Here is a 27684-nt window from a genome sequence, read left to right on the forward strand (position 1 = left end):
TATTGCCATGCTTCATTCATCACGAAGTAGATTTACATACATTTGTGCATAGCACTTAAACTGTGATAATGTATTTTACCATTGTCCATATTAACATAATAATATATACATATATACAAAACAGGAAATGCATTTAATAAATAATTACCATAATATGGATTTCCGAATATATAAACGACTTCAACGTTGATATTTCAGACAAAAACAAAGTCTCCTGCCTTTTAACGTTCAGGGGAAAGGGGTTTTCTTTCACAATTGAACATTTGTTTTCAACAAAGGACAATCAAATCAAGCCAAAAACACGAAAAATACATATATATATATATATGGTTCGCGACCGTCATTATACAGCGAGAGGGGAAATTCGTCTGCTCTAACCGCCTTCACAAAAACATTCCAGCCCTTAATTACCGAGGCAGCTGTGACGTAGTAGCATTACATTCGCTGCGTTTGCAGCATATAAGATGTGTAATCTGTGGAGTAACTAAAGTAATATTACGGCTGAAATCTTACTTGCATGGTTGTTTTAATAGAAAACTTACGTTTTAAAAACACAATTGTTCTTATATAATGTTTTTAGGTTTGGTATATAGATACTAGAGAAGATTTTTGATACATATAAAACTGATCGAAAATACAGCTGAACAATAGAAAATCCAAATAGGAGTTGTGAATAGTGACAAAATTTAATTACATCACTCTGTCAATAATTATTGATTGATTCCGTCAAACAACTGTCAAACCATTTATTGCCATGTACGTACATGTACACAGGAAGTCGGCGCTGTCGGAGGCTCCAGGTAAATAAACATCGTGGTTTTATGACGGGAGATCAGACGAACCGTGAACCAGGGGCATGTGACGTAATTACACCTAAAGGTGGTAGAACCAGGGTATTGTCTCTTGGACTGGCTAATTGACCGTACATATAATTGGTAAATATATTCGTTTTGACACTCGTGTTTCATGCGCATCCCGGCTCATAAGCAGAATACAGACAAATGAGGCCCCGTGATCAGCGGAGCGTGAACAACATGGATGCCGCCTTTTGGCCGTAACAGTCAAGCTGCGATCTCGGAACTGCTCGCCCGATTGAATCCAATTGCAAGCGGAGACAAGATTTACTTCCCTTACCCAAACATGATCGTTGCTCAGGAATGTTCAAATCTATCTTCAGTAAATCATGAAATTAATGCGAGCATGACATTTATGCGAGAAATGCGATCGACAGCCTCCGTGGTCCAGTGGTAGAAGGTCCGCCCGGAGAGAGGAAGGTCAGTGGTTCGATCCCCGGCCTCGTCATACCAGAATACGTTAAAAGCTGGTACTTGTTGTTACCCTGCCTGACGCTCGGCATTAAGGGGCTAAAATAAAGACTGGTCCGCTCGGAGTACACTGTTTTTGAGTGGGGTATTCATGATGTGGCATGGTATCTCAGTCGACTGGCACTCTAAAATCTCCGGACTATACAAGCAGCCACACACACACACATGCACGTGCAGCATGCAGGTTACCATATAAGAGCAATAATCTTGAAGGCCACGTTAACCCTCACCTCACCTTTCGCCATGGTAGAATAGTTTTGTTTTATTTTGCTTGTTGAATTATCAACAAATAATTAGAGCTACACTGTAAACACCAACCTGGAGATATACAAAACCACTACTGAAGCGCATATTTGATCAAGAGGACAAATCCGCTAATATTTCCTTCTTAAACAATGCCCGTTACAGGCATTCGAATAAAATTATATTACACCAGAGACCATAAAATATAGTCTATTCTATTCTCTGATTATAATATGTGTAGTTTAAATGTCGGAGGGTTTTGAATAATATTTTTTGTTTGATTGTTGTTGAACGCCACACTCAGCAATATTCCGGCTATATAACGGTGGTCTGTAAATAATCGAGTCTGCACCACACAATGCAGTGATTGACACCATGAGCATCGATTGGGATATGTATCAAGTCCCTGAGTCTGACCACCCGATCCCGTTAGTCGCCGATCATGACAAGCATGGGTTGCTTGGAACGTATTCCAACCCGGATCTTCACAGGTATTTTCTTTAAATAATAAGGTATCAAATTTAGTATAAGTAAGTATAGTTGTTGTATATATTTAAATATGTTTGTCATGAACCCAACCTTGTTTAAATTATATGGGAAGATGAGCGGTAACAATTTATGTCATTATTTCAAATCAGAATGATAGCATTGTTTGTAATAATCTGAAGGAATAACAATGACAATAATATCCTAATTATTTCAAGATATAATACTAATCCTTAACTGAAAACGTCCACTACAGTGTACACTCGGTGAAGAAGCCTATGAACATATGAACTTTTCACATACACTAATGGAAGGTAAGTTTGTGAAGATAGCAAATGATATTATTCGGTCGAACGTCAGCCAGAACTCCTTTATGGAATTCTGAGTCTACAGTGTGGGTGCTATGTACAAGGCTACTCTAATAAAGTTCCTTACGTATTTTAGGCCAGGGGTGGACACACGCATTAATGTGGTGACTCATCATTGCATTAATTTTCTCGATTTACAGTATTCATGAAGAATATTTTGTATGGGACCAGAGGCATGGTGGAATAGAGAAAATTATGAGGATAGACTTACTAGTAAGTATTTTATGATATTCATGCCAGCTCAAAATAAACTTTGATTTATTTTTATGGTATACACAAGATAAGCAGGATTAAACTAACAGCTTAAGATGACATTATACTGAATTATATTTGCTGTTTACATATCAAAGTTTCCGAAAATGTTTAACTTACAAATTGTTTAGCCACAGCAAGGCTATTCATTCGTGACATGTTTCATCTGATCTGCTGATTTATTTTCAACACTGTCAAATCTCCTTCCTTGTTTCGAGAGAAGTACCGCGCAGTAAGAGTTGTGAATAATCAATCGACGTCCGGACATGGCACATTGAAACTTGGAGGTCAGGGATCACACCTCCCCTTTCTCCCAAGGAGGGGTGGGGTTGTATTCGGGATCTGTTAGTCATCAACCTCGTGTGTGTCAAGAGTTATGTTTTAACAACAGCGACGCAGATGGTACTGAATGCAACGGAAACAAATCATTGAAACGTTGCCAGAAAACGACCAAAGGGAAGCCTCACCCCTGCTCGTCCATTGTGTTATAAATCCAGGGTGACGAGGTGAGGCCTGTGTCTTGTATGTTTGTTGCATGTATTCATGTAGCGGGATGTTTGTTGTGTATTATTGTGAAATATTAAAAATTCAATTTTTGACAACTGTGACACATATATTCCTGAATATTGATGGAACTTCCGTTGAAACGTAGCCAGTAAACGACCAAAGGGACATTTCACCCTTGCTAAATCAGCCTTTTCGCTGAATATTTGAAGAAATGGCATTTGGAACTATTGCTTAGTACACCCGTACGCAACACAATATCTCATTTCGCGTCTTCAATACACCGGGAATAACAGAAAATCGCTTCATTGTCTTGTAGATTAATACACTGTAAACGACGACCGATGGCTGCACACCTTATATTTGAACATAAATATCACTTAGATTGGCCTGATCAAATTTCTTTCAACAGATCGTCGCCATATAGCTGGACTATTGCAGGTTGTGGTTTAAAATAACACATTCAATCACTCACGTATTTCACATATTCAATGCAAGAGGCTACTACGCGGGTGGTGGGTAGAGGGGGAGAGGTAGGGTGGTGGTTGTTGTTGCGAGACTTGGTTGTGTAGCTGGAGGGAGGGTGGGGGGAGAGGTAGGGTGGTGGCGGTTGTTGCGAGACTTGGTTGTGTAACTGGAGGGAGGGTGGGGGAGAGGTAGGGTGGTTGTGATTGTTGCGAGACTTGGTTGTGTAGCTGGATGGAGGGTGGGGGGAGAAGGGTGGTGGTGGTTGTTGCGAGACTTGGTTGTGTAGCTGGAGGGAAGGGTGGGGGGGGGGGGGAGGTAGGGTGGTGGTGGTTGTTGCGAGACTTGGTTGTGTAGCTGGAGGGAGGGTGGGGGGAGAGGTAGGTTGGTGGCGGTTGTTGCGAGACTTGGTTGTGTAGCTCGAGGGAGGGTGGGGGGAGAGGTAGGTTGGTGGTGGTTGTTGCGAGAATTGGTTGTGTAGCTGGAGGGAAGGTGGGGGGAGAGGTAGGGTGGTGGCGGTTGTTGCGACACTTGGTTGTGTAGCTGGAGGGAGGGTCGGGGGAGAGGTAGGGTGGTGGTGGTTGTTGCGAGACTTGGTTGTGTAGCTGGAGGGAGGGTGGGGGTAGAGGTAGGGTGGTGGTGGTGGTTGCGAGATTTGGTTATGTAGCTGGAGGGAGGGTAGGGGGAGAAGGGGAGAGGTAGGGTGGTGGTGGTTGTTGCGAGACTTGGTTGTGTAGCCGGAGGGAGGGGGGGGGGGGGGTAGAGGGGGGGGGAGAGGTAGGGTGGTGGTGGTTGTTGCGAGACTTGGTTGTGTAGCTGGAGGGAGGGTGGGGGGTAGAGGGGGAGAGGTAGGGTGGTGGTGGTTGTTGCGAGACTTGGTTGTGTAGCCGGAGGGAGGGTGGGGGGTAGAGGGGGAGAGGTAGGGTGGTGGTGATTGTTGCGAGACTTGGTTGTGTAGCTGGAGGGAGGATGGTGGGTAGAGGGGGAGAGGTAGGGTGGTGGTGGTTGTTGCGATACTTGGTTATGTAGCCGGAGGGAGGGTGGGGGGTAGAGGGGGAGAGGTAGGGTGGTGGTGATTGTTGCGAGACTTGGTTGTGTAGCTGGAGGGAGGATGGTGGGTAGAGGGGGAGAGGTAGGGTGGTGGTGGTTGTTGCGATACTTGGTTATGTAGCTGGAGGGAGGGTGGGGGGTAGAGGGGGAGAGGTATGGTGGTGGTGGTTGTTGCGAGACTTTGTTATGTAGCTGGAGCGAGGTTGGGGGGTAGAGGGGGAGAGGTAGGGTGGTTGTTGTTGTTGCGAGACTTGGTTGTGTAGCTGGAGGGAGGATGGTGGGTAGAGGGGGAGAGGTAGGGTGGTGGTGGTTGTTGCGATACTTGGTTATGTAGCCTGAGGGAGGGTGGTGGGTAGAGGGGGAGAGGTAGGGTGGTGGTGGTTGTTGCGAGACTTGGTTGTGTAGCTGGAGGGAGGATGGTGGGTAGAGGGGAAGAGGTAGGGGGGTGGTGGTTGTTGCGATACTTGGTTATGTAGCCTGAGGGAGGGTGGTGGGTAGAGGGGGAGAGGTAGGGTGGTGGTGGTTGTTGCGAGACTTGGTTGTGTAGCTGAAGGTTTGTTTCCGGTTACATCAGCTTGTATGTGGAAATGGACTAATCTGACTCTTAGTAAAACAACTGATGCATTCTGTTTGGAAGGACATATGAGTGTTGACAGAAAAGTTTTGAGGTGAGGTGATGTGAAATAGGGTTAAATGTCGCGTTAAATTATCGCGTGTTTGTGTGTGTGGCTGTTCGTACAAGTCCTTATATTTTATAATGCTAACCCACCTATATACCATGCAACAGTTGAACATCAATACCCAACTCAGACACAGTATACTGACTCTGAGACGACCTGTCTTTGTTTTAGCCCCAAAGAGAAAGGCAGGGTAACAACAAGTACTATCTTATAATAAGGTCTTTTTGTATGACGCTTCCGGGGATCGGACCCCGTCCCGCTCTCCGGGCGGAAGCTCTACCAATAGACCACGGCAGCGATTAGAAACGTTTGGAGCCTCACAAGGAATTCGATAATGTTTTGCTGCGGACATCACATAACGACCAAGTTGCGTATCCTTGTCAATGAAGTGAATTGTTTGATGGTAATTTTATGGACGTTAAACGACTATTAAGTAGACACTTTAAAAGGGGTGGTGAAATAGGGTTTGCTTGCACGTCCAATATTATTGCACTTATATTGCGACGTGCTTGTACGTGTGTGTGTGTGGCTGCTTGTACTAGTCCGGACTGATGTCGCTTTATAGTGCTATCCCACTGAGATACCATGCCGCAGTTTAACATGAATACCCCACTCAGACACAATATACTCCAAGCCGACCAGTCCTTGTTTTAGACCCATAATGCCGAGCGCCAGACAGGGTAACAACAAGTATCATCTTTTAACGTAGTTTGATTTGACGCGGCTGGGAATCCCCGAACCGTCCGCTCTCCGGGCGAACGCTCTACCACTAGACCACGGAGGCGGTCCCAATTAAATATAATTGTTGTGAATAGTATACTCAACAACAAAAGTTCCTGTCACACCAATATATCAGTGTATTTTTCAAACAAGTAAAGTTTGGTTTTCAATATTGTAGTACATGTATGGAATCAAGTCACAAAATCGCAACTGCTACAGAAAAGTATGCATTCCATGCAAAAGTTGACTTTTATGCAAGCCTCATGCATTTCCCTACCCAAGAATGGGTATGAAAACATGTGCGTGAACGGGATTCCATATGCATTGTTTAGCATCGTGCTGACAACCACTCAGAAAAACAACAAAATTACGCAATTATTCAACATTGCGAAATGCCACGCCTGTCCGAAAATGAGCGTCTTCGAGCAATTGGAATTCTTGAAGCAGGATCGAGTCAACGCGATGTTGCAAGACACCTTAATCTTCACATCTGATCTTCACGGGTCTCAATAGTACGGATAATCTCCGTTATTTTTGTTGATATTTCAAACGTAGAACATGGGATAGCATACGTTATTAACATCGCCTTGATCTCATTTTAAGTGGTGAACCACCCACAACACATTTCAATCACACTCACAAACAAGGTACATACAGGTGCAGACTAAGTTATTGTGTGCGCTACAAGCTACTGATGATTTGTCGAGGGACAATGGTCTTGAATGTTGACCATAGTCCCAATGGAATACGCAATAAAAACACATTACCCTCTGCGTTCAACATTGGATAAAGTCATTCGTTGCTGATATGATTGACTGTATACTAATTGCTTATTCAGTGGTCAAGTACAAAATTAAAGAGAAATGAATTTCCCTCATATGTACATTAACTGTTTGTGTACATCAATCATGTTTGGGTCATGTTAGGCTTCAGGGATGATATTTTCACCGAAAGTTGTACTATTCAACCATAACAAATACTGTGCAAATCACAATAACGCTCTTATGGTCGTTGTTTACGCTTCGAAATGGTCAACTATTGCCAACTGTTGAATTTCACTTTTGTCTGTATAAAGAAATCACTGCATACATGGTCCATGTAAAGGTTAATTACTGTAATTGGTTTTTGATATCCAGTTGCGTGATATGTCACAGAGGTAAATCTAATTCATAACAACTAATTTATTTGGCTTCTATCTTTTATATGAAATTAAATATAAAGAGTAGCCACTTTAAATGACAGAAATTCTTATAGTTAAATTTGCTCATAATTTGGTCTTTTCGTGGTAAATAGCGCCAAAATACTCTTAATTATTTATTTTCATGTCATTACTAATCTCACATAAGGTCAAAAGTTGCACAACGTTTAACATATATGATTATGACATGTTGTATCCAAACATATCCAAACAAATCCAAACAAATCCAAGCCTGGAAATATGACCTTGACAATTTTTGGAATGGTCATATATCCATTTGGAATGGTGGTATTTCCAAGTTTTCGATTGTTTGGAATGGATGATATTTTGTCCAGTGATGATTAGTTGGCGCCAGTCTAGACTGTCCAATCAACGTAAATATACAAACCGTGATGTTACTTGACCAGTTGATGACACCCGTCAAACTCAAAGTGCCCCTGGTCCTCCAACCACCATGTGTAATACTTTAGCGTACTTGATTGTTTAATTTGCAGTTATATCACTGTTAGGCTGAGTGATGAGAGAATACATTTTGTTGTTTTTGTTAACGATCGTTTCCATTTTCAACGTGGTAACCTTATAAGTGACTAACTTTTTTATCATGATGAAATGAAACATATTAAAATAATCAGAGGGACTGACGATCGCATTTTTCGCATAAATGTCATGCTCGCATTAATTTCATGATTTACTGAAGATAGATTTGAACATTTCTGAGCAACGATCATGTTTGAGTAAGGGAAGTAATCTTGTCTCCGCTTGCAATTGGATTCAGTTCCGAGATCGCAGCTTGACTGTTACGGCCGAAAGGCGGCATCCATGTTGTTCACGCTCCGCTGATCACGGGGCCTCATTTGTCTGTATTCTGCTTATGAGCCGGGATGCGCATGAAACACGAGTGTCAATCAATCAATCAATCAATGTTTTATTCCAACAAACCACCATAGGTGGTACAGGAACAATACAAATAAAGTTATAACATAAACAATAAATTGTAGTGATCACTTGGTAAGTTGTAGATTATAGTGTTGTACTCATCTTCTGACAGCATTATTAATAATTCTTATAAATCTGGAGATATTTTTCACGATTAAGCAATTATTTGAGGTAAACAAAACCTTGAGCTTTGCGAGATTCGGCCATTTACAAAGATAAATTGGAATATAATGTGATCTCATGGTATCAAAAAAGGAGCATTTAAATAAATAATGAAACTCGTCGGCTATCGCCGGTGAGCTACATAGGTTACAATTTCTATTGATTCTCGGTATATTTTTCCAGCGGCCTGTCTCTACAGGTAAATAATGATTCGATGTCCGAAATGACATAATAGGTCGAGAGAAATAATCAGGTAACAGGAGGTATTTTTCAAACGACGGTAAATCTTTGAACAATTTATAGTAATTATCTTTTGAACTTTTATCTATATCATCCCTCCATTGTTGTATAAAATGATCTTTAAGTACTGTTTCTACCATAGAGACAAGCCACTGTTTACAAACGCAACCAGGATTATCAAATACATATGTCAAGCCACAACTGTTTAAAATACTTTTTATGTGAGATATCCATACGTTACTATTACTAATATTGAGGGTGTGATCTAATTTGAACAGTTTAAGGATGCGTGATGACAACTTGAAAGGAGAAGATATGGTTTCTAAGTTATACCAAAATGAGATCATTCTTTTAGCAATTGTAATGTTCACAGGAAAACGTCCAAGTTCACCGTAAACCATAAAGTTAGGAGTTGATGATCGCAACCCAGTAGCAAACTTTAGAAATTTAAGGTGAAATTTTTCAATGTTTATAACATTTTCACAACCCCATATTTCACATCCATACAAGGCTATAGGTAGTATTAAGATATCAAACAATTGGATTACAGTATCAAGTGCTAGATTGAGGTTTCTTGATTTTTTCAGGAGTGCAAACATGGCCTTTTTAGAGCTAGACAGTAAATCGTTTATTGCGGTATTAAATCTTCTATTGCGATGAAAGCTGATACCTAGATACGTATAATTATCTACAATTTCAATTGGTTTAGAATCAAATTGAAAAGATAATTTAGATTTTTTACCCACGCCTCCTCCAAATATAATAATCTTAGTTTTGGCAATGTTAACATTGAGTTTCCACACATCGCAGTATTGTTTGAACACATCAAGAGAATTTTGGAGATGTTTCTGGGATTCACCTAAAAGTATCGCATCATCTGCGTACAACAAAATAAAGAATTTAATACACATATACACATAATCAAAACGAATATATTTACCAATTATATGTACGGTCAATTAGCCAGTCCAAGAGACAATACCCTGGTTCTACCACCTTTAGGTGTAATTACGTCACATGCCCCTGGTTCACGGTTCGTCTGATCTCCCGTCATAAAACCACGATGTTTATTAACCTGGAGCCTCCGACAGCGCCGACTTCCTGTGTACATGTACGTACATGGCAATAAATGGTTTGACAGTTGTTTGACGGAATCAATCAATAGTTATTGACAGAGTGATGTAATTAAAATTTGTCACTATTCACAACTCCTATTTGGATTTTCTATTGTTCAGCTGTATTTTCGATCAGTTTTATATGTATCAAAAATCTTCTTGCAAACGCAGCGAATGTAATGTCACTACGTCACAGCTGCCTCGGTAATTAAGGGCTGGAATATTTTGGTGAAGGCAGTTAGAGCAGACGAATTTCTATCAAAGGTACTTTTAACGACGTTAATCGCCGGTAATTGTTGTTAATCAAAGGTGACAATTGGTGTACCTCTTCACCTGAACAACGGTAATCCCCTCGTTCTTGGTTCTGACTGTAAGGAATGAGCGAGAGGTACAATGTCAGTACCCGAGGGCCTTGGACCTATTACCGTAGTTCCTCAAACAAGCACAAAGAGTGATCTTCGTTTAACAGCTTTTATTCCAACTTTGTGTTGCCGGTCAACCCACTCTATTTGTCACTAAATTATGAGACTACGGCCGCAAAGCTTCAGTCTCAGTCGAAATGCTGGTGCCTAAGTTTGGTTTCTGGTTCGAAAGATCGTGACAACAAGCCGAGAGCGGAGCACCAGTCCAGATGTAGTCTCCCAAGCCACTCTCTAGCCGTTGTTAGCCGTCCTCTCGCCATTTTTGATTTGGGGCTTTTCCCCCTTTTTAAACCGGTACCTACGTCACAGCTCTACTCATTTTTCCATCTATCATTGGTCAACCACCTTTCCCCCCTACACTAGATCATTCTAACCCACTCTTATCTAATAACCAGCACCTTATTCAGACTTGCCATGATGTAGCTTCTCACCCTTTTGGAATTCTAAATATCCCCCCCCCCCACCCCCCCCCCCCCCCTCCCCCAATACCATATATGTCTCAAGACCCTGACGTTTCCGCCCCTCTCATCTCTGTTCCACTTGTTTTTCATTAATGTGTAGCCCTCGACCTACTACCCTCACCCCTAGTTACTCGTGGCCAAGTATGCTCCCGTAGTCTTCAACTATCAGAGCTGCCCGTCTCCTATATATATATCAATGTGTTATGTTTACATCTTACTGGTTTCAACTCCTCTTCTTGACCTTTATATACAATCACGTAGGTGTCCTAATGAATTGTTAATTACTTTAATTAGTTGTTAATTACTGTACTTTTATGCCTATAATATTTCCCCCCTCGCTGTATAATGACGGTCGCTAACCATATATGTGTATTTTTCGTGTTTTTGGCTTGATTTGATTGTCCTTTGGTGAAAACAAATGTTCAATTGTGAAAGAAAACCCTTTTCCCCTGAACGTTAAAAGACAGCTGACTTTGTTTTTGTCTGAAATATCAACGTTGGCGTCGTTTATATATTCGGAAATCCATATTATGGTTAATATTTATAATATAATATGGACAATGGTAAAATTCATTATCACAGTTTAAGTGTTATGCACAAATGTATGTAAATCTACTTCGTGATGAATGAAGCATGGCAATAAATGTATGCATCTGATTCTTCATTTGTTCTGTATTCTTTGATGAGAATGAGTTTCGTTAATGATGATCACTCTCACAGATTTTTTGATAAAAGGATAGGACTTTAACTGGAGAATAGTTTGTTTTGTAATTAAATGGCAGCTGCCATCCAGCCGAATACTAAATCTTGAGACCTATTAGTTGTCTCAGCACTACACAATCAGCAATCTAAAAAACAACAAAAAATCCTCATCCTAACCGACTCCCTCAGTGGACTACAAGCCCTCAAAAATAAAAACACTAAAAACTACCCCAAACTAATAAATCAAATACTCAATAGCTCAAACAACTTAACTAGGGCAGGTAAACAAATAGACTTCATTTGGACCCCCGCCCACGTAGGAATCTTTGGAAATGAAAAGGCAGATACAGCAGCAAAATTATCCCTTGAACTCCCAGAAAAAAGCTTAAACTTACCCAGCTCCAAATCAGAAATCAAAAGTCTAACTAAACAAAAAATCAACAAAAAATGGCAAAATATATACCAAAACTTAAATAGCCAAATCAGGAAAGTACTAAAAAAACACCTAAATAAACCAAAAATACTACACCCATCCAAAAAAATCGACAGAATAATTACTAAACTACAAACAGGCCACACCAAACTAAATAATCACCGTAAAATAGCTAATCTACACACAACAGGAAACTGCCCATATTGCAAACAACAAGAAACACCAGAACACGTACTCATTCACTGCACACACTACCAAACACACCGATCAACACTACAGACCACCCTAAATCTTAAAACCGGACTTACACTAGAATCAATCCTAAATCAACAAAATAAATGAGACAAATTCAAAGCCTTAGGTTTATACCTAATTAAAACAGGACTAATTAGTCGCATTTAAACCCCAAATAAAATAATAAAACCAAAACTACCTTATCTAACAACCACCCAAAACACACAGCTCCCTAAGTTCGTCCCCCACCCACTCTTGGCATTCTTTCCAAATCTCAAAATTTCAAAATTACTATATAAGCAACCCCTAAAGCCCAAACTCACATTTCCCCTTTTTGGAAACACATTAAATAGCCTGGTCGGGCCCGTATGCGACATACGCTTGCAGTCGGAAAGCGCACGTTAAATCTCCAATATAAGTAAGTAAGTAAGTGTCTTTGCGAGTCAAGTGCGGGTCTCTCTCTCACCTTAGGGAGAATGCGACTGTAAAAGCCCCTCGCTAGACAGACAAGTAGTAAATGTTTGAGATAAATTTATTATTTATTATATATAGTTTAAACTCAATAAATAATTCATAGTCTTTTTATTGTTCAAATTACTGATAAAACATATTTTAACTTGTTCCTTCTAACCATATTTCCAAACCATGCCAAACCATTCCAAACCATTCCAAACCATTCCAAGCCATTCCAAACATTTCCTGTGTTGGAAATATGTTTGGAAATGTTGCCATTCCAATTTTGGATTTTCTGGAAAGATCGATCCTTCCAAGCTTTGGAAAGTTTGGAATGAGCGATCTTTCCAAAGCATTCCAACGTTCATTCCAAATTGGAATGGACGCTATTTGGTCTTGTGTAAAGTTATGTCTTATGACCTCTACAATCCCTGCTGACGCTATCATAATGTTCAATATCCACCTGCCACACCAAGCGTGGATAAACGTTAACCTCACTGACGCAATTAAGCAAATAAATATGTGTTATGGGCAAATATTTAACTGTTTTATTGGCAAATACCAAGCTTGTATATATTTTTGTAGATATGAAACATTCTAATTAATTGTGGATAATTGAATCCAAGAATACGATATTGCATAGACACTACGAAGTTGGTTAAATATACTACCTGTGTAAAACATTATGAAGCTGAGAACTTAGGAGACAAGTGTTACTCGCATTACTCGCGTAGCTACCATGTCGTGTCTGTGGTGGCTTTTCGCATCGCTGTGGAAGTAACAAAAGAAGAAGTGTCCACAGGGTATATAATATACATGTACATACATTTTTTTAAGTAATTTCAACACATTTATATGAACAATAAGCTGATTATTAAATCCATGGATATGTTGTGTTGCACGTTCATCGTTTTGTTTCCATGTTTACATTATAACCTGTTACAGAGTAAGAGAAGGTTTTGAAAATGGGATTCCTCCAGACAAGTACTAAAATAACAACTGTTGTTTATCAAACGGAGAGCTTCTTATGAAAAACATTGACTACTTATTTCTTCTCTCACTTTCCAACTTAAATCAGTTCCTATTTTTTCAGTTCTCCGAAACTGTTTAGAGTAACGTTAACATGATCACAAGGTAATGCGCCTGTGCGATCTGTCACATCCATCACTTGTTTGATGCTTTCTCCATGTTAAGTCAATTCCAACATTCTCCACTATTCAGAATGCAAATGGTTTGCTAACTGTTTCAATCTTAAGCAAAATGTATCCCATCTTTGTGAGATGTGTATGCAATCTATGCAATAAATTAATTCTCATTCATATATATATTGATGGGTGTGGAGAATTGACCCTCTATTCGTAGTGAATTGTGGGAAAATGTCTGTGTGGGGAGGTGTCCAATCTATAATTCATTCATAATGACAAGGTATTGAATTAAAAACAATTTTGGCTTGTTCATTTCATGGACTAGCAAATAGGTAATAACATAATGAAATGATAAAATCTTTCCCAGAGGTCGTACCAACGTTTATGTTCATAAAGAAAGAACGAGGGTATTTATTTGACATAAATAATTCAACGCTGACGAAGAGCCAACGCGCAAATACAACCAACTACACTACACTATCGAAATGAGTGAGTGAGTATGGTTTTACGCCGCTTTTAGCCATATTCCAGCAATATCACGGCGGGGGACACCAGAAATGGGCTTCACACATTGTACCCATGTCGGGAATCGAACCCGGGTCTTCGGCGTGACGAGCGAACGCTTTAACCACTAGGCTACCCGACCGCCCCCTATCGAAATGAAACAGGCGGTTGGATGTGCAGGGATGTCGTGACTACAAAACGTGACGTACAAGGGGAACAACTTCATGTTGATAGGGGGTAATGTAATGTAATTTCAGTAGTGATAAATACAAGATTAATACCCATTTTGTGACATGTTTCATTGTGTGTAATCGTCTCCTGAAACAAGGACATGCATTGTTGTTCATGCTGTCAACCACTTGTGCGAATGGGTATGCCTCGGTAATCTACAGGTCACTGAAATATAGCTGAAATATTGATGTCACATGCACACAATCACGTCTTCAAAAATCAGGGCGTATGTGTGGAAGCAAAGTAAATTATTACAAACATTCTAATATTTTCCCAATTAAACCCTCTATTGGTGGATGAAACTATAGCTCTCAGCATCATATTTCTTCCTAATTACTTTATTCTTAATCTAAACATGTATCGTTCTTGTTCCAGCATTAAGTCGGTTTCTCTTTTCAATCATATTTGCAATTTATTTGTAAGATATGGTCCGATTCATTCTGACATATGTGGTTCTATTGTCAACAGGGGGGCACGGGTGGCCGAGTCGTCTAAGGCGCCGCGATTCGCTGTGCAGAGTCGCGTCCCTTGGACACGCCAGAAACCTATGATTGTGGGTTCGAAACCCGGTTCGCCCCGATTATGTTTCTAGGTTTGTCAGCACTATACCCGTGCTCGTGGGTTTCACCGAAGTGGTAAACGTCTGAGACCTGCATCACTTCGGGCTTTCCTCCCACATTAAGCTGACACGCCGCGATATAACTGGAATACTGTTAAAAGCGGCGTTAAACCCAACTCACTCACTCTATTGTCAACAGTAGGGAGATTCGGCATAATTTTATTTACACACGTCAAGTTGGAGTTTAAAATTGCTCCTGTTGCCCGTCTCCCAATCGCAAGCCTCTCCCCACTCTCTGTGGTCAGCCTTGCTCCAAGGCTGTACTGAATGATAAGTCCTACAATTAGTTCTATAGTTCTATTATTATAATAGGCAAGTCTAGATAAGCGTAATCATCACCTCGTGCATGTTTAGAGTTCTAAAAACTCTGCACTGCGATATTTTGTTCCATAATAAAAATTAGCGAATATGTCATAGTCGAGTGAACGTGAACTACCTGATGACTGGGTTTAAAACATTTCTTTCTTGTTAACGCAAACTATAATATCACAATTAAGTATATGTAATAATTTTGTGTTCTCTAACAGATAACCAGATAAACCGATTTTCTGTTGATTCCTGTATCAATCTGACAATTTTGTATCTGTTATTCGTCGAGAGCCTATGAATGCGTGTTGTAGTTAATCCCATATGCTGTGTGTACGTTTAATCTTTCCACGTTCACGGGTACATTATCGTTGTACATTATGTGGGCACTCTTATACATTCGTGTGAAACAACAAGTACAACACAAGGGACATTTTCGCCCTCATGCATGTTTGACATTACACACATTTTAAGGTTAAAAAAAAAGAAAAAAAAAAAAATACAGCTTAAAATATATCGGTATATCGGAATCGGAATTGGTCCCTAGCAAACTTAAACTAATAGTGCGAGGCAATTCATGACTGAAAGCAAGTAGTTGTGGGCGTGTCAACGTGCGCTGATGGCGTGAATTGTTGTTCTTAGTGCAGTTCTTATAAGACAACTGTCCTATAACGGGAATATTGCTGAGTGCAGCACACACACTTTTTCAAACTGTTGCCATTTCAAATAGAGGCCCCGTACATACGTCGTTCAAACCAGCTCACTCACTCTGTTTGGATTAGGGGGCACGGGTGGCCCAGTCGTCTGAGGCGCCGCGATTCGCTGTGCAGAGTTGCGTCCCTTGGGCACGCCAGAAACCTATGATCGTGGGTTCGAATCCCGGTTCGCCCCGATTATGTTTCTAGGTTTGGCAGCACCATACCCGTGCTCGTGGGTTTCACCGAAGTAGTAAACGTCTGAGACCTGCATCACTTCGGGCTTTCCTCCCACATTAAGCTGACACGCCGCGATATAACTGGAATACTGTTAAAAGCGGCAATAAACCCAACTCACTCACTCACTGTTTGGAATATTTAGCGCAAAATGAATATTAACCAGCTGTGAGTTGAGATATTAAGCAGTCGAATAAGTAAGATAAAGGACCCTTCACTGATTAGGTTCTTGTTCGCTTAGGACATGTATTAGCCTTGTTAGATGATATAACTAAAGGCCAGCTGCGACGGGCGGTGGGCGGTGGCTCCGACCGATCGAAGGGCCAAACCGGACTTGTGGCATGAGCGTACTGACTCACGGGAACGTTTTTCCATGAACACAACGAAACGCAGGCCCACAAGTAAACGATGGCAAATATATATCTTCTCTTGGAATGCCATTAAAACTATATATTTTGTATGAACTTGTATACTTTAGACTACATGATTCGATGAATTAAATAACAAATTGCTTTTGAATCAAACATGGATAGACCAACCAGGAAAGATATTGATGGAACCAGTTAAATTCACAGCACAATCGATAATACACAATTGATAATACTTGGTGCGTGATCATGAGCATGTACATGTCCATTGCAGTAATGTATATACAAGTTTTGAATATAGTAAATAAACGATAGTGTTAACTATGATATATCCTATCGAATTCAAATGGAGACCAGAACAATGCTTCATTTCACTGCCAGAACTGAGGCAATCTTGACTTGCCAAATCATTCTTGACTTTAGTTGGAGTCCCTTTCAAATTTATTCTCTTGGGTCTGGGGGACACACAACGCTGTGAGTACCGGTTGAGAAGTGACAAGTAGAGGGAATCCCCCTTAGTCAGACTTGGCCAATGTAATGATCGGTATCCCCCATTAGTTTCACGTCCCATTTGTCACACACCTTAAAACAACATAGGTCATGGCGGCAGGCACTGACTGGTCTACCCTATGTTACCTAAGTATTAGAATGGAGTGATGTAAGAAAAGTAGAAAAGTACTTTATGTAAATAATACTGTTGAAAAGTAAACTTGTACTTTATTTATGTGAAGTATATACACACAAAGACATAACCTGTTATAAACATATAAGCATTCTTTATTTGCACTGGTAGTAGCACTGATGCATTAATTGAATTTATTGTCTCTGAATAGTCTTTATGTACTCCAACCCTGCATTGAAGCCTACAGCAAAGTCGGTGGAGTACGTGTTCCCTTCAAACAAACACAGGCATATTGTGATAAATGAAACATCTTCGTGTGCATAAATAGGAATCCCAAATGTCTACTCCGTTTGCAGAAACGTTTCCAGATGGCAGTACTCTCTGTTAATGCGTTCAACATGTACATGTACAGATAATTACATAATGAGATATTGACATGGCCCCAGCTGGCAAACAAGAGCTTACTTCATCTATTCATATGAGGCAACAGCGTATTTTTGCGAACATCTGCAAAACAAATTTCAATGATCAAAAGGTATTTGTTTCGTTGGAAAATTAAAACTGGTTATTCTCTACTATTGATTGTTGACATTTCTATGCTTGATTTCGACAAAAGTATCAGTTAATATTTTACAACATCTGGTGCCAGATGACACCAAAAAATAAGTGTATGCCGGAAGTGTGATACTGAGCGGGCCACACATTTCAGCACGAGGTAAACGAATGTGTTTTAAATAATATTTTATTCAGGAAACAATAGTTAGAATTAGTCACCCGAACAGACTAAATGTTTACATTTCCCGTTAAAATAACACATGTTTTAACCTAAAATTTGTTGATCAAACACATGTTTCTGTTTACCGTTATACTTGCCCATGTAACCTTAGTACACATGTAAAATGTATAAATGTTGTGTACAGTCATGTGTGGAATTGAATACAATATGGAAATAATTCACTTTTTCTATATCTGTCCAAAAACCATAATATCAGAAACACTATGTATTTCTACACACATGGGTATGATTTAAAAACGATATTACATGGCAGTAGTTTAGTTAGCAGTTCTACAAACATGACTATTCTTAAATCAGTTCACGATTTCATTGTCAAAAGCAAAAGATTCGAGTAGCTTAATTTTATGCATGTAGTAATGGAAAACTGCTATACCTTATTTCACAGACACCACTTGTATTGGCTTCACATATTTCATTTGTGCATTTAGTATGTTTATGTTAAGCACTATCTTACATATAATCTGATATATAACCAGCTGTTGTAAAGTTATTACCCGGAGAGGTATTTACATAAGCAAGTTTTGCTTGTTTACCGATCCAGATTTCTTTTGAAATAAAAATATGTTTAAACCATATGGAAATAAGACGAGACATTTCAAAACGATATACAATATAAGGTGTTGAAGATCTCCTATGGTTGACTATGAAATACAGTTTTTACACGTGCACATACCTTAGCTCCATAATAAATTATATGTTTCATATTATTTTGTTTTCTTTAAATACCCATATTAAAATCAACCGACATCCCAGAAATACAATTGTCGTAGTTAAAATTATAAATCTACCCAATAGAATCCATATGGAGCCCAGAACAATGACTGATTTCAGGACCAGAACTTAGGCAATCTAGACTTGTCACATCATTCTTCACTTGTAGTCAGTTTCAAATTTATTCCCTAGGATCTGGGGACAGATAGACTAACATGCAGTCAATGGAAACATTTCTTTGAAATAAGCATATTCTTTTTCGAAAGAACTTTTCCTCTTCTACTGTTTTGGAATCAACTAAAGTTGACTTGCTTAGTTTCATCTAGACTTGCTTAGTCTTTTAGTAAAAAGAATACCTAAAAATGTAAATTCCAACGAACGATTCGTCTGTTTTCAAAAAGTGTTATTGTGATTTGATGTTCATAATATTGCTACGCTAGACAATGGCGACACAAAACACATGACAAGTAGTGCGGGTAGTGACTGGTATCTGATGGGAGCAAACAGGTGTGGAGTCACTGTCTCTGAATAAAATCCCCCCCCCCCCTCCCCCTTCCCCCTCTCCCCGGCGAATTTATACCGGTACAGTTCCGCCCCTCTGGAAATAAACTCTCCCCCGCCCTGCGAAATAAAATCTCCCCTCAGAATATTCCCTCCCCCGGTCGTTTTATAAATACTTGTGTTTGGCTTGTGTTGGGTCCGACTTGTCTCGGACTGTCAAAATCCACTTAAAACACACAGATGTATCATCAAATGTGTTTACATCTATAGACAAGCCAAGCAAGCACTTCTGATAGAGACGATGTTGAGAATGTGGAGTGAAAAGGGCTTCACTTTGAGCACTGTGTTTTCTTTAACTAACTCAATATGAGACGATAAAGTGGTATATAGGTAGATATAATACTAGTCGTTAGGTATGAAGAATGTTTAGTACCTTTAGAAGTTCTAGGACAGTTATTAACACGTGTCGTGTCAGCCCTATGACATTCGCGATTGTCCACTTCGAGAAAACATCCTGTGTTGGTTTAACATGAATTTGTAAAGGTTAATTAGGGATGCCCAACACGTTAATTATTGAAAGACGAGTAGTCAAAACACTGTCATTTCCTGCCCAGGACATCACACTCCTACACGCTAATGTCGGTGAGAAACATTCTCATCGTTGAAGAAGTTTATGTTGTAAGCATTTAATTTTCTTTGATTTAATTTTTTTAATTATTTTGGAAGTAAAACCCATCATTTTACATTTGAGATATTTGAGCTGCTTTTAACTTACAGGTTTTATCAAATATTCTCGAGTCATTCAAGTTATCCTATGCACAGAACAGTGTCAGCTTTTTATAGCTGTTATCACTACAACGCAGAGTCTATTGGGCCAATAAACAGAATCTTCCATTGACTATGTTACCTTTCCAATATCTTGCCCAGAGTTTTGTCTCTCCCAATGTGTCCGCCAATAGCCCTGGCGTCTGTAGAGGTGTCACATCCTTCATGGCACATCTTCCCGATCCGTATTCGCTCTGCGTGGTCGGTGACAACTCTCAAGTCGCGAACTGAAAGTAGAAGACACTGTTATTAACTCTACTCTATTCTATTCTCATGACAGATTTTAGTGTACAGAGCCACTCATTTGTTCGGGAGAGACAGTTAAATAATATACTACTGCATAGCAAACATAACTTGCTGAATATACTGATTTGTAAAGATATGATTTCTGAATCGAGTTTCGTAGAATCAGTATGACATACAGAGTGTAATAATTTCTTTATTATCCATAATTTAAAAGCTATATTGTGGGGAATGAGTTACATATAGAGAGCCGCTGTCTTTCAACAAATGGGCAATGGTGGCATGGTCTGGCGTCATCATGTACTCCATATCACGCCATAATGCCGTGGCCGTGACTACAATACTATACACATGTCATTAATGGTAGACACGTCTGAAAGAACAATTTGTTTTTAAAATCGAAGCGGATGGAGCGAATCCAACGAAAAAGTTATTCATTTTGTGACCTTTAGCATTGAATAAAGCACATGGGAAGTAATCGACCTCACGCCAGATGTCGAGTGTAAGATAAGGGGAGGTAACTATCTCAACAACTAACGCAAAACTGGTGGAAATCCTACCTTCTGACGGGTTTCTAGCTATCTTGTGCTTATGCTTCGAATTTAGGATCTTGAAGTTAGAAGCCTTCCTTCTGAAGTTTGCCTTCAGTCATCTGATACCTGTACACCAACCTGGATATGTTCATGTGGAGAGGTAGGAACGGATCTCATACTTCATCTTATCAGAATATGCGTACAGCTCACTTATATTGGAGATTTAACGTGCGCTTTCCGACTGCAAGCGTATGTCGCACACAGGCCCGGCGAGGCCATTTAATGTGTTTCCAAAAAGGGGAAAAGTGAGTTTGTGCAACCCAGGAGGGGGCCTTAGGGGTTGCTTATATAGTGATTTTGAAATTTTGAGATTTGGAATGAATGCCAAGAGTGGGTGAAGGACGAACTAAGGGAGCTGTGTGTGTTGGGTGGTTGATAGTGGTAGTTTTTTTTTTTTTAGTACTTTTAGTACTTGATTTGGCTATTTGAGTTTGGGTATATATTTTGTCATTTTTTGTTGATTTTTTGTTTAGTGACACTTTTGATTTCGATTTTGAGCTGGGTAAGTTTAAGCTTATTTCTGGGAGTTTAAGGGATAACTTTGCTGCTTTATCTGCATTTTCATTTCCAAAGATTCCTACGTGGGCGGGGGTCCAAATGAACTCTATTTGTTTACCTGCCTTAGTTAAGTTGTTTGTGCTTTTGAGTATTTGATTTATTAGTTTGGGGCGGTTTTTAGTGTTTATATTTTTGAGGGCTTGTAGTCTAGTGAGTCGGTTAGGATGAGGATGTTTTGGTGTTTTTTAGATTGCTGATTGTGTAGTGCTGAGGCCATGCCCATGAGTTCGGCCATGAATATGGACTGGTTGTTTGGGAGTCGATAAGATAAGGGTAAGGGTGTTTTTGGTTGGTTGTGCGATGTGGACTCCAAAACCTGTTTGTTTTGAGATTGGATCTGAGGATCCGTCTGTGTATATGTGACACTAATTTGGCCAATTTTCGTGTATGTATGCTAGGTGGTGTGGTGGTTTAAGCGATGTTAGGATCGGTCTGTTTATTTAGCGTATCGGCTAGCGTTGTGTCTAGTTTTGGTATTTTAAGTTTTGGAGTGAAGATATTGGATGATTTATTGTTTTGTTTAAGATTATTTATTTTGTGTTCATTTAGGTAATTGGTTATTCTTTGGGAAATTGGAGTAAGTAGTCGATTTTTCCGGGCTAGGGCTTGGTTTGTAGGGCTAATATTATTTTTTATTAAGTTTTCGATTAGAGGGTTTGATTTGGACGTCAAAGTTTAGAAGTTTAGGGTAAGTTGTTCCATCCGTAGTTTAAGTGGCATTTCTCCTGTTAAGGCCTAGAGTGAGGTTGAGGAGGTGCCATGTTGAGTTCGTGTAATAAGTTTTAGGGCCTGATACTGGACTGAGTCTAGTTTTGTGATGAGAGAGTTGTTTAGGGTGTCGTAAATGGCACTGCCATAGTCTAGTTTGGATCTAATTAGTGAAATATAGAGTGAGAGGAACTACAAACAGGCCACACCAAACTAAATAATCACCGTAAAATAGCTAATCTACACACAACAGGAAACTGCCCACATTGCAAACAACAAGAAACACCAGAACACGTACTCATTCACTGCACACACTACCAAACACATCCAACAACACTACAGACCACCCTAAATCTTAAAACCGCACTAACACTAGAATCAATCCTTAATCAACAAAATTATTAGAAAAATTCAAAGCCTTAGGCAAATACATAATTAAAACAGGACTAATTAGTCGCATTTAAACCCCAAATGGTTGAAAAATGTATATATCTAATACAAAGTGATTATGTCCCTCTGCTAGTCAAACTCTCAAACTATATTTAAAACTCTCTGAGTTTATTTTGACTTGCATTTATTATGTGGTCATATATGTTGAAATGATTGTACTTGCATCACCCTTGCGAGCTACAAGTCGGATAACCCAGAACCTCTTCCATTCAAGAAATGATGGTACAAGTGTCATCAGACTTGAAGGTGTTTATTCTGTAGATGGAGGTTCTCATAAAGGGTAAAAGGCTGTAGCAAATGCAAACACAAATGATTACTTAACCTGGTTGCTAGTATATAATATCATGTGTTTAACAAAAAGTGTCCTCATTTTAGGATAATTATGGTAGTTTGCTTTACAAAAATAAATAAATCTCTGGATAAGATTCTTCATGCTACCGGTAGGGCAGGACATGCTTACCCTTTTCGCGAACACCTCGTGTCATCACTGATTTTCAGTGATCCATTCATACACATGTAATTTTCACCGCTGTTTTTGCCTTTTACGCCCATTGGAAACTCTTTTGGCATATAATCGAGACTGATTATTCATAGGCGTTGACATTTTATATTTATATTTACACATTGTGTGATAATTTGTCTTTTGAATACAAGCAGTTATTTGAAACCTGAAATATTTTGAAATGGCCGTTTGTGTTTTTGTTTTTTTTGTTATTATTTAATGCCGCTCTCAGCAATATTCCAGCTATACGACTGCAGTATGTAAATAATGAAGTCCTGTCTTGACAATCCAGTGATAGACATCATGAGCATCGATCCATGCAATTGGGATCGATGACATACATCAAGCAAGGCAGCGAGCCTGACCACCCGATCCCGTTAGTCGATCTTTACGGCATGCTTGAGTTGCTGAAGACATATTCTACCACGGATCTTCACGGGTCGACCGTTTGTGCAACGTGGGCTAATTGTTTGGGAGGAATATAAAAACATCAGATCCGTTAACAAGATGACAGAATGTCTTGTACTAATGACTGTCACCAATAGAACAAAATGCAATTTTTAATGCATAACTTGTATATTGAGAAATACCATGTAGTTTGGGCCACGGTTTTATTCCGAAAATTGTGAATATCAGTATTTCGAAGTATTTTATCTTCTTCGGTGATTCAGCCGTCAAATGATGCTGTTTCAATTGGAGGTTGGTATTGTGATTTGAAACCTCTGAAAATTCTTGATGTGCATTGGTCAAAGTCAGAGTAAGAATACCACAAAATACACGAAGCATGTCGTATAAAGTTAATGATTAGTTTTACACAGTTAATGGTCTTTTATGTTTGCATATAAGGCAATAAGCAAACAATCGGTTTTGTCAGTCATGAGAGTATCTTTTCTACTAGGCATTCTGTTTTGCGTATACATTGCACTTCGTCTCTTGCTCAAAAGTTGTTTGACCAGGGTTACACCATCCAGGACCGTAGTATAGCTTTCACAATAGTTACAACCTTGTGTGTCTACATTGCACTTTGTGTCTTGCTCAAAAGTTGTTTGACCAGGGTTACACCATCCAGGGCCGTAGTAAAGCTTTCACTATAGTTACAACCTTGTGTGTCTACATTGCACTTTGTGTCTTGCTCAAAAGTTGTTTGACAAGGGTTACACCATCCAGGGCCGTAGTAAAGCTTTCACAATAGTTACAGCCTTGTGTGTCTACATTGCACTTCGTTTCTTGCTCAAAAGTTGTTTGACCAGGGTTACACCATCCAGGGCCGTAGTAAAGCTTTCACTATAGTTACAACCTTTTGTGTCTACATTGCACTTCGTCTCTTGCTCAAAAGTTGTTTGACCAGGGTTACACCATCCAGGGCCGTAGTAAAGCTTTCACTATAGTTACAGCCTTGTGTGTCTACATTGCACTTCGTCTCTTGCTCAAAAGTTGTTTGACCAGGGTTACACCATCCAGGGCCGTAGTAAAGCTTTCACTATAGTTACAGCCTTGTGTGTCTACATTGCACTTCGTCTCTTGCTCAAAAGTTGTTTGACCAGGGTTACACCATCCAGGGCCGTAGTAAAGCTTTCACTATAGTTACAGCCTTTTGTGTCTACATTGCACCTCGTCTCTTGCTTCGTATCTTTTCTACTACGCATGCTGTTCAAACTATGTGCCATAAGAAAGCTGTTCAATGTTAATTTTCATATATAACATGTCAAAACAATGAATATAAGTTTCGTTTTGTTTTGTTTCAGCCATGGCTTCATACAAGAAGATATTCGTTATGATGTTATTGACAGCATCGTTTGTAACTCTTGTTACGTACATGGGCGGCCCTCGCGTTATGACTTTTGACATGCTCAGCAACATGTCAAGTCATATGTTCCAAATCTATCCGCCAGCAATCGGCATATCGGTTTATCCTTTACCTAAAAACATCACACCATTCGATCAACATTCGAGTATCTTATCGCATTTGTTGACAGGACACTGGAAAACACGTCCTTTGACAAAAAGGGAAGATGAAGATATTTTGAACTTTCTGTCTGACGTGAATGTCCGATACACCCTACCTAAGAATTATCAAAGGATTGATGGCCTCTGTGGAAATGTTACCCACACCGGATCTAAAACTGCTGAGTGGATAAGAGCCTTGTGTGATCCTAAAGGAACAACCCCGTGCTGCTTCAACAATAAATGTGCCATGAAGTCTGTGGAGGAATGTGTGTGTCCTGATTGCTACGACATGAGGCAGCAGAAACATGCTGAATATTCCACCTGGACTCCTTCAGAACCAAGACACGGCTACAAGGAACACAGCCCCCAAGAAGCTTGCAGCATCCTCAGTGGTAGCACCTTTCTGTTTGTTGGGGATTCTCTGGTTCGTCATGTATATACTGCTATGGTGCTGCTTGTTACGGGGAATATGAAAGATGGAGCCATGAATGAAAATGTACCACAGAGTAAGTTCAAATGATTCATTGTGTGAGATCTTGAGGTTTGAACTTGCTTGGTTTTGTTTTATGTATATCTCCGCATTCAGCAATATTCCAGCTATATGACGGTGGTCTATAAATATTCGAGTCTGGACCAGACAATCCAGTGATTGATATCTTGAGCATCAATCCACGCAATTGGGATCGATGGCATGCATCAACCAAGTCAGCGAGACTGACCACACGATCCCGTTAGTCTCGCATAAACATATACATGTACATAGCTCCCCGGCTGCGTCATACAAAAAGACGTTAAAAGATGGTACTTGTTGTTACCCTGTCTGGCGCTCGGCATTAGGGGCTTACAGAAGGACTGGTCGGCTCGGAGTCAGTATACTGTGTCTGAGTGGAGTATTCATGTTAAACTGCGGCATGGTATCTCAGTGTGCTAGCACTATAAATCGGCATCAGTCCAGACTAGTACAAGCAGCCACACACACGTGCATGCACATCGCTATATAAGTGCAATAATCTTGGACGCGACGTTAAACCCCATTTCACCTCCCCTCACCCATAGCAAAGTTGAAGGAAAAGAAGGAAACATACGATTAGATGAAACTATATCACTAAGGATATCAATGAAACACGTCAGAGGAAAATGCTATTTTTCTGAATTTTCTGAATATATTATTTTCATACTCACACATCTATGAATACTTTCCTATATGCACATAGACGTCAAACGCTTAATCGATAAAATATGATTTGATCATTATTTGAAATAAACATATTCGAGATAATTCTTTTGGAAAACCGTGCACGAAAACAAACGTATCAATGTCAGTTGTTTAACGACCGATTCAGTTGTGTTCAGAAGCAGCTGTTGTATTAACCGCTCCATTGATAATATAAACATTTTTAATGTTGATCCTTTGTCTTGACTTGTTGATCTTGTGTTTCAGATGTTAAAAAGGTGTGTAGCGGAATGTATATGTTCACAGAAAAATTGTGCCGACTGCATCTGAAGTATCAGCTTCGTGCCTGCAATGGCACAGCTAACCTGGAACTGAAGTACTTCTTCTCTGCAACATTCGGCCCGCACTTGAAACAAAGAGTCGCAAATATAAATAGCAAGTCATTACTTTTCGTAGGTATAGGTCCACACAATTTTTTTAACCATAAAGAAGTTCAAGAGAAGTTTCTGTTACCAACACTGTCCTACATGCGCAACAATACGAGACCTTGGCCAAAAGTACTGTGGGCAGCGAGTCATGCTCCGGGTGCGTTGAAGTCCCCGAAAGTATTGGCCCAGTCGTACGACAGCGTTAAACGCTACAATGGCAACATGGAGAGTTTCCTGCGAGCTTGGAAAGTTCCTATTTTCGATACCTTTAACATGACGGATGGAATGACGAGCTTTGATGGTTCGCATTATGGACTTGGGATGAATGTAGTGAAAGCGAATGTAATATTGAGTTACCTAAATGAATTGAAAAATAAAGGATCGTGGTGAAACCTCTTGTTGGTGTCTATTATTTAGTTTTAGTTTTGTTCGGCCATAAAAAAGAATAAGAAGATCCTTGATATATTTTTATGGATTAAAGTCTAAAATCATATACATACCAGAGATCATAATTTCAGGCACTTGTTCCGTTAAACTTGTTCCATTAATATATTATATTTCAAGTAGATTCATGGTGCTGACAAACCTAGAATCAGGGCAAACTTGAATTAGAACCCACGATCATTAGTTTCTCAGGCGGGCCTGATGGCCGCAAGTCTGCACGGCGAATTCTGATACGTAACATGATAAATGATTCTCAACCTTTGGAACGTTAATTTCACATACATGTACTTATGAAAAAGTATATGATATGTTCGAATTCAAGTCGGCCCTGATTCTAAGTTTGACAGCACCGTACTCATGCTTATGGGTTTACCTAGTGGTTAAAGCGTTCCCTCGTCATGGCGAAGACCCGTGTTCGATTCCCGACATGGGAACAATGTGTGAAGCTAATTTCTGGTGTCACCCGCCATGATATTGCATGAATATTGTTTAAAGCGGCGTAAAATCACTCACTCACTCATGAGTTTCACCAAAGTAGTTAACCTCTAGGACCCGCTTCACCTCGGGACATTCGCCCACATCAAGACATGACGTGATTCAGGACATAACTGAAACTGTTCGAAGTGAC

At 39.8% G+C, this 27684-nt stretch overlaps 1 protein-coding gene across 1 annotated transcript in view; it reads left to right on the plus strand.

The window, feature by feature from the left end:
- Positions 1 to 27002, plus strand: part of LOC124123401 — a 39450-nt gene extending 12448 nt beyond the window's left edge. Inside the window, exons 2-3 of the mRNA XM_048391908.1 lie at positions 24809 to 25516; positions 26452 to 27002. Coding sequence (XP_048247865.1) covers positions 24809 to 25516; positions 26452 to 27002 — 1259 coding nt within the window. The remainder of the gene's footprint in view (positions 1 to 24808; positions 25517 to 26451) is intronic.
- Positions 27003 to 27684: the final 682 nt, after the last annotated feature.

Source organism: Haliotis rufescens, unplaced genomic scaffold (genome assembly GCF_023055435.1).
Source record: "Haliotis rufescens isolate VD_foot unplaced genomic scaffold, xgHalRufe1.0.p SCAF_101, whole genome shotgun sequence".
In the NCBI taxonomy this organism is placed as follows: Eukaryota; Metazoa; Mollusca; class Gastropoda; order Lepetellida; family Haliotidae; genus Haliotis; species Haliotis rufescens.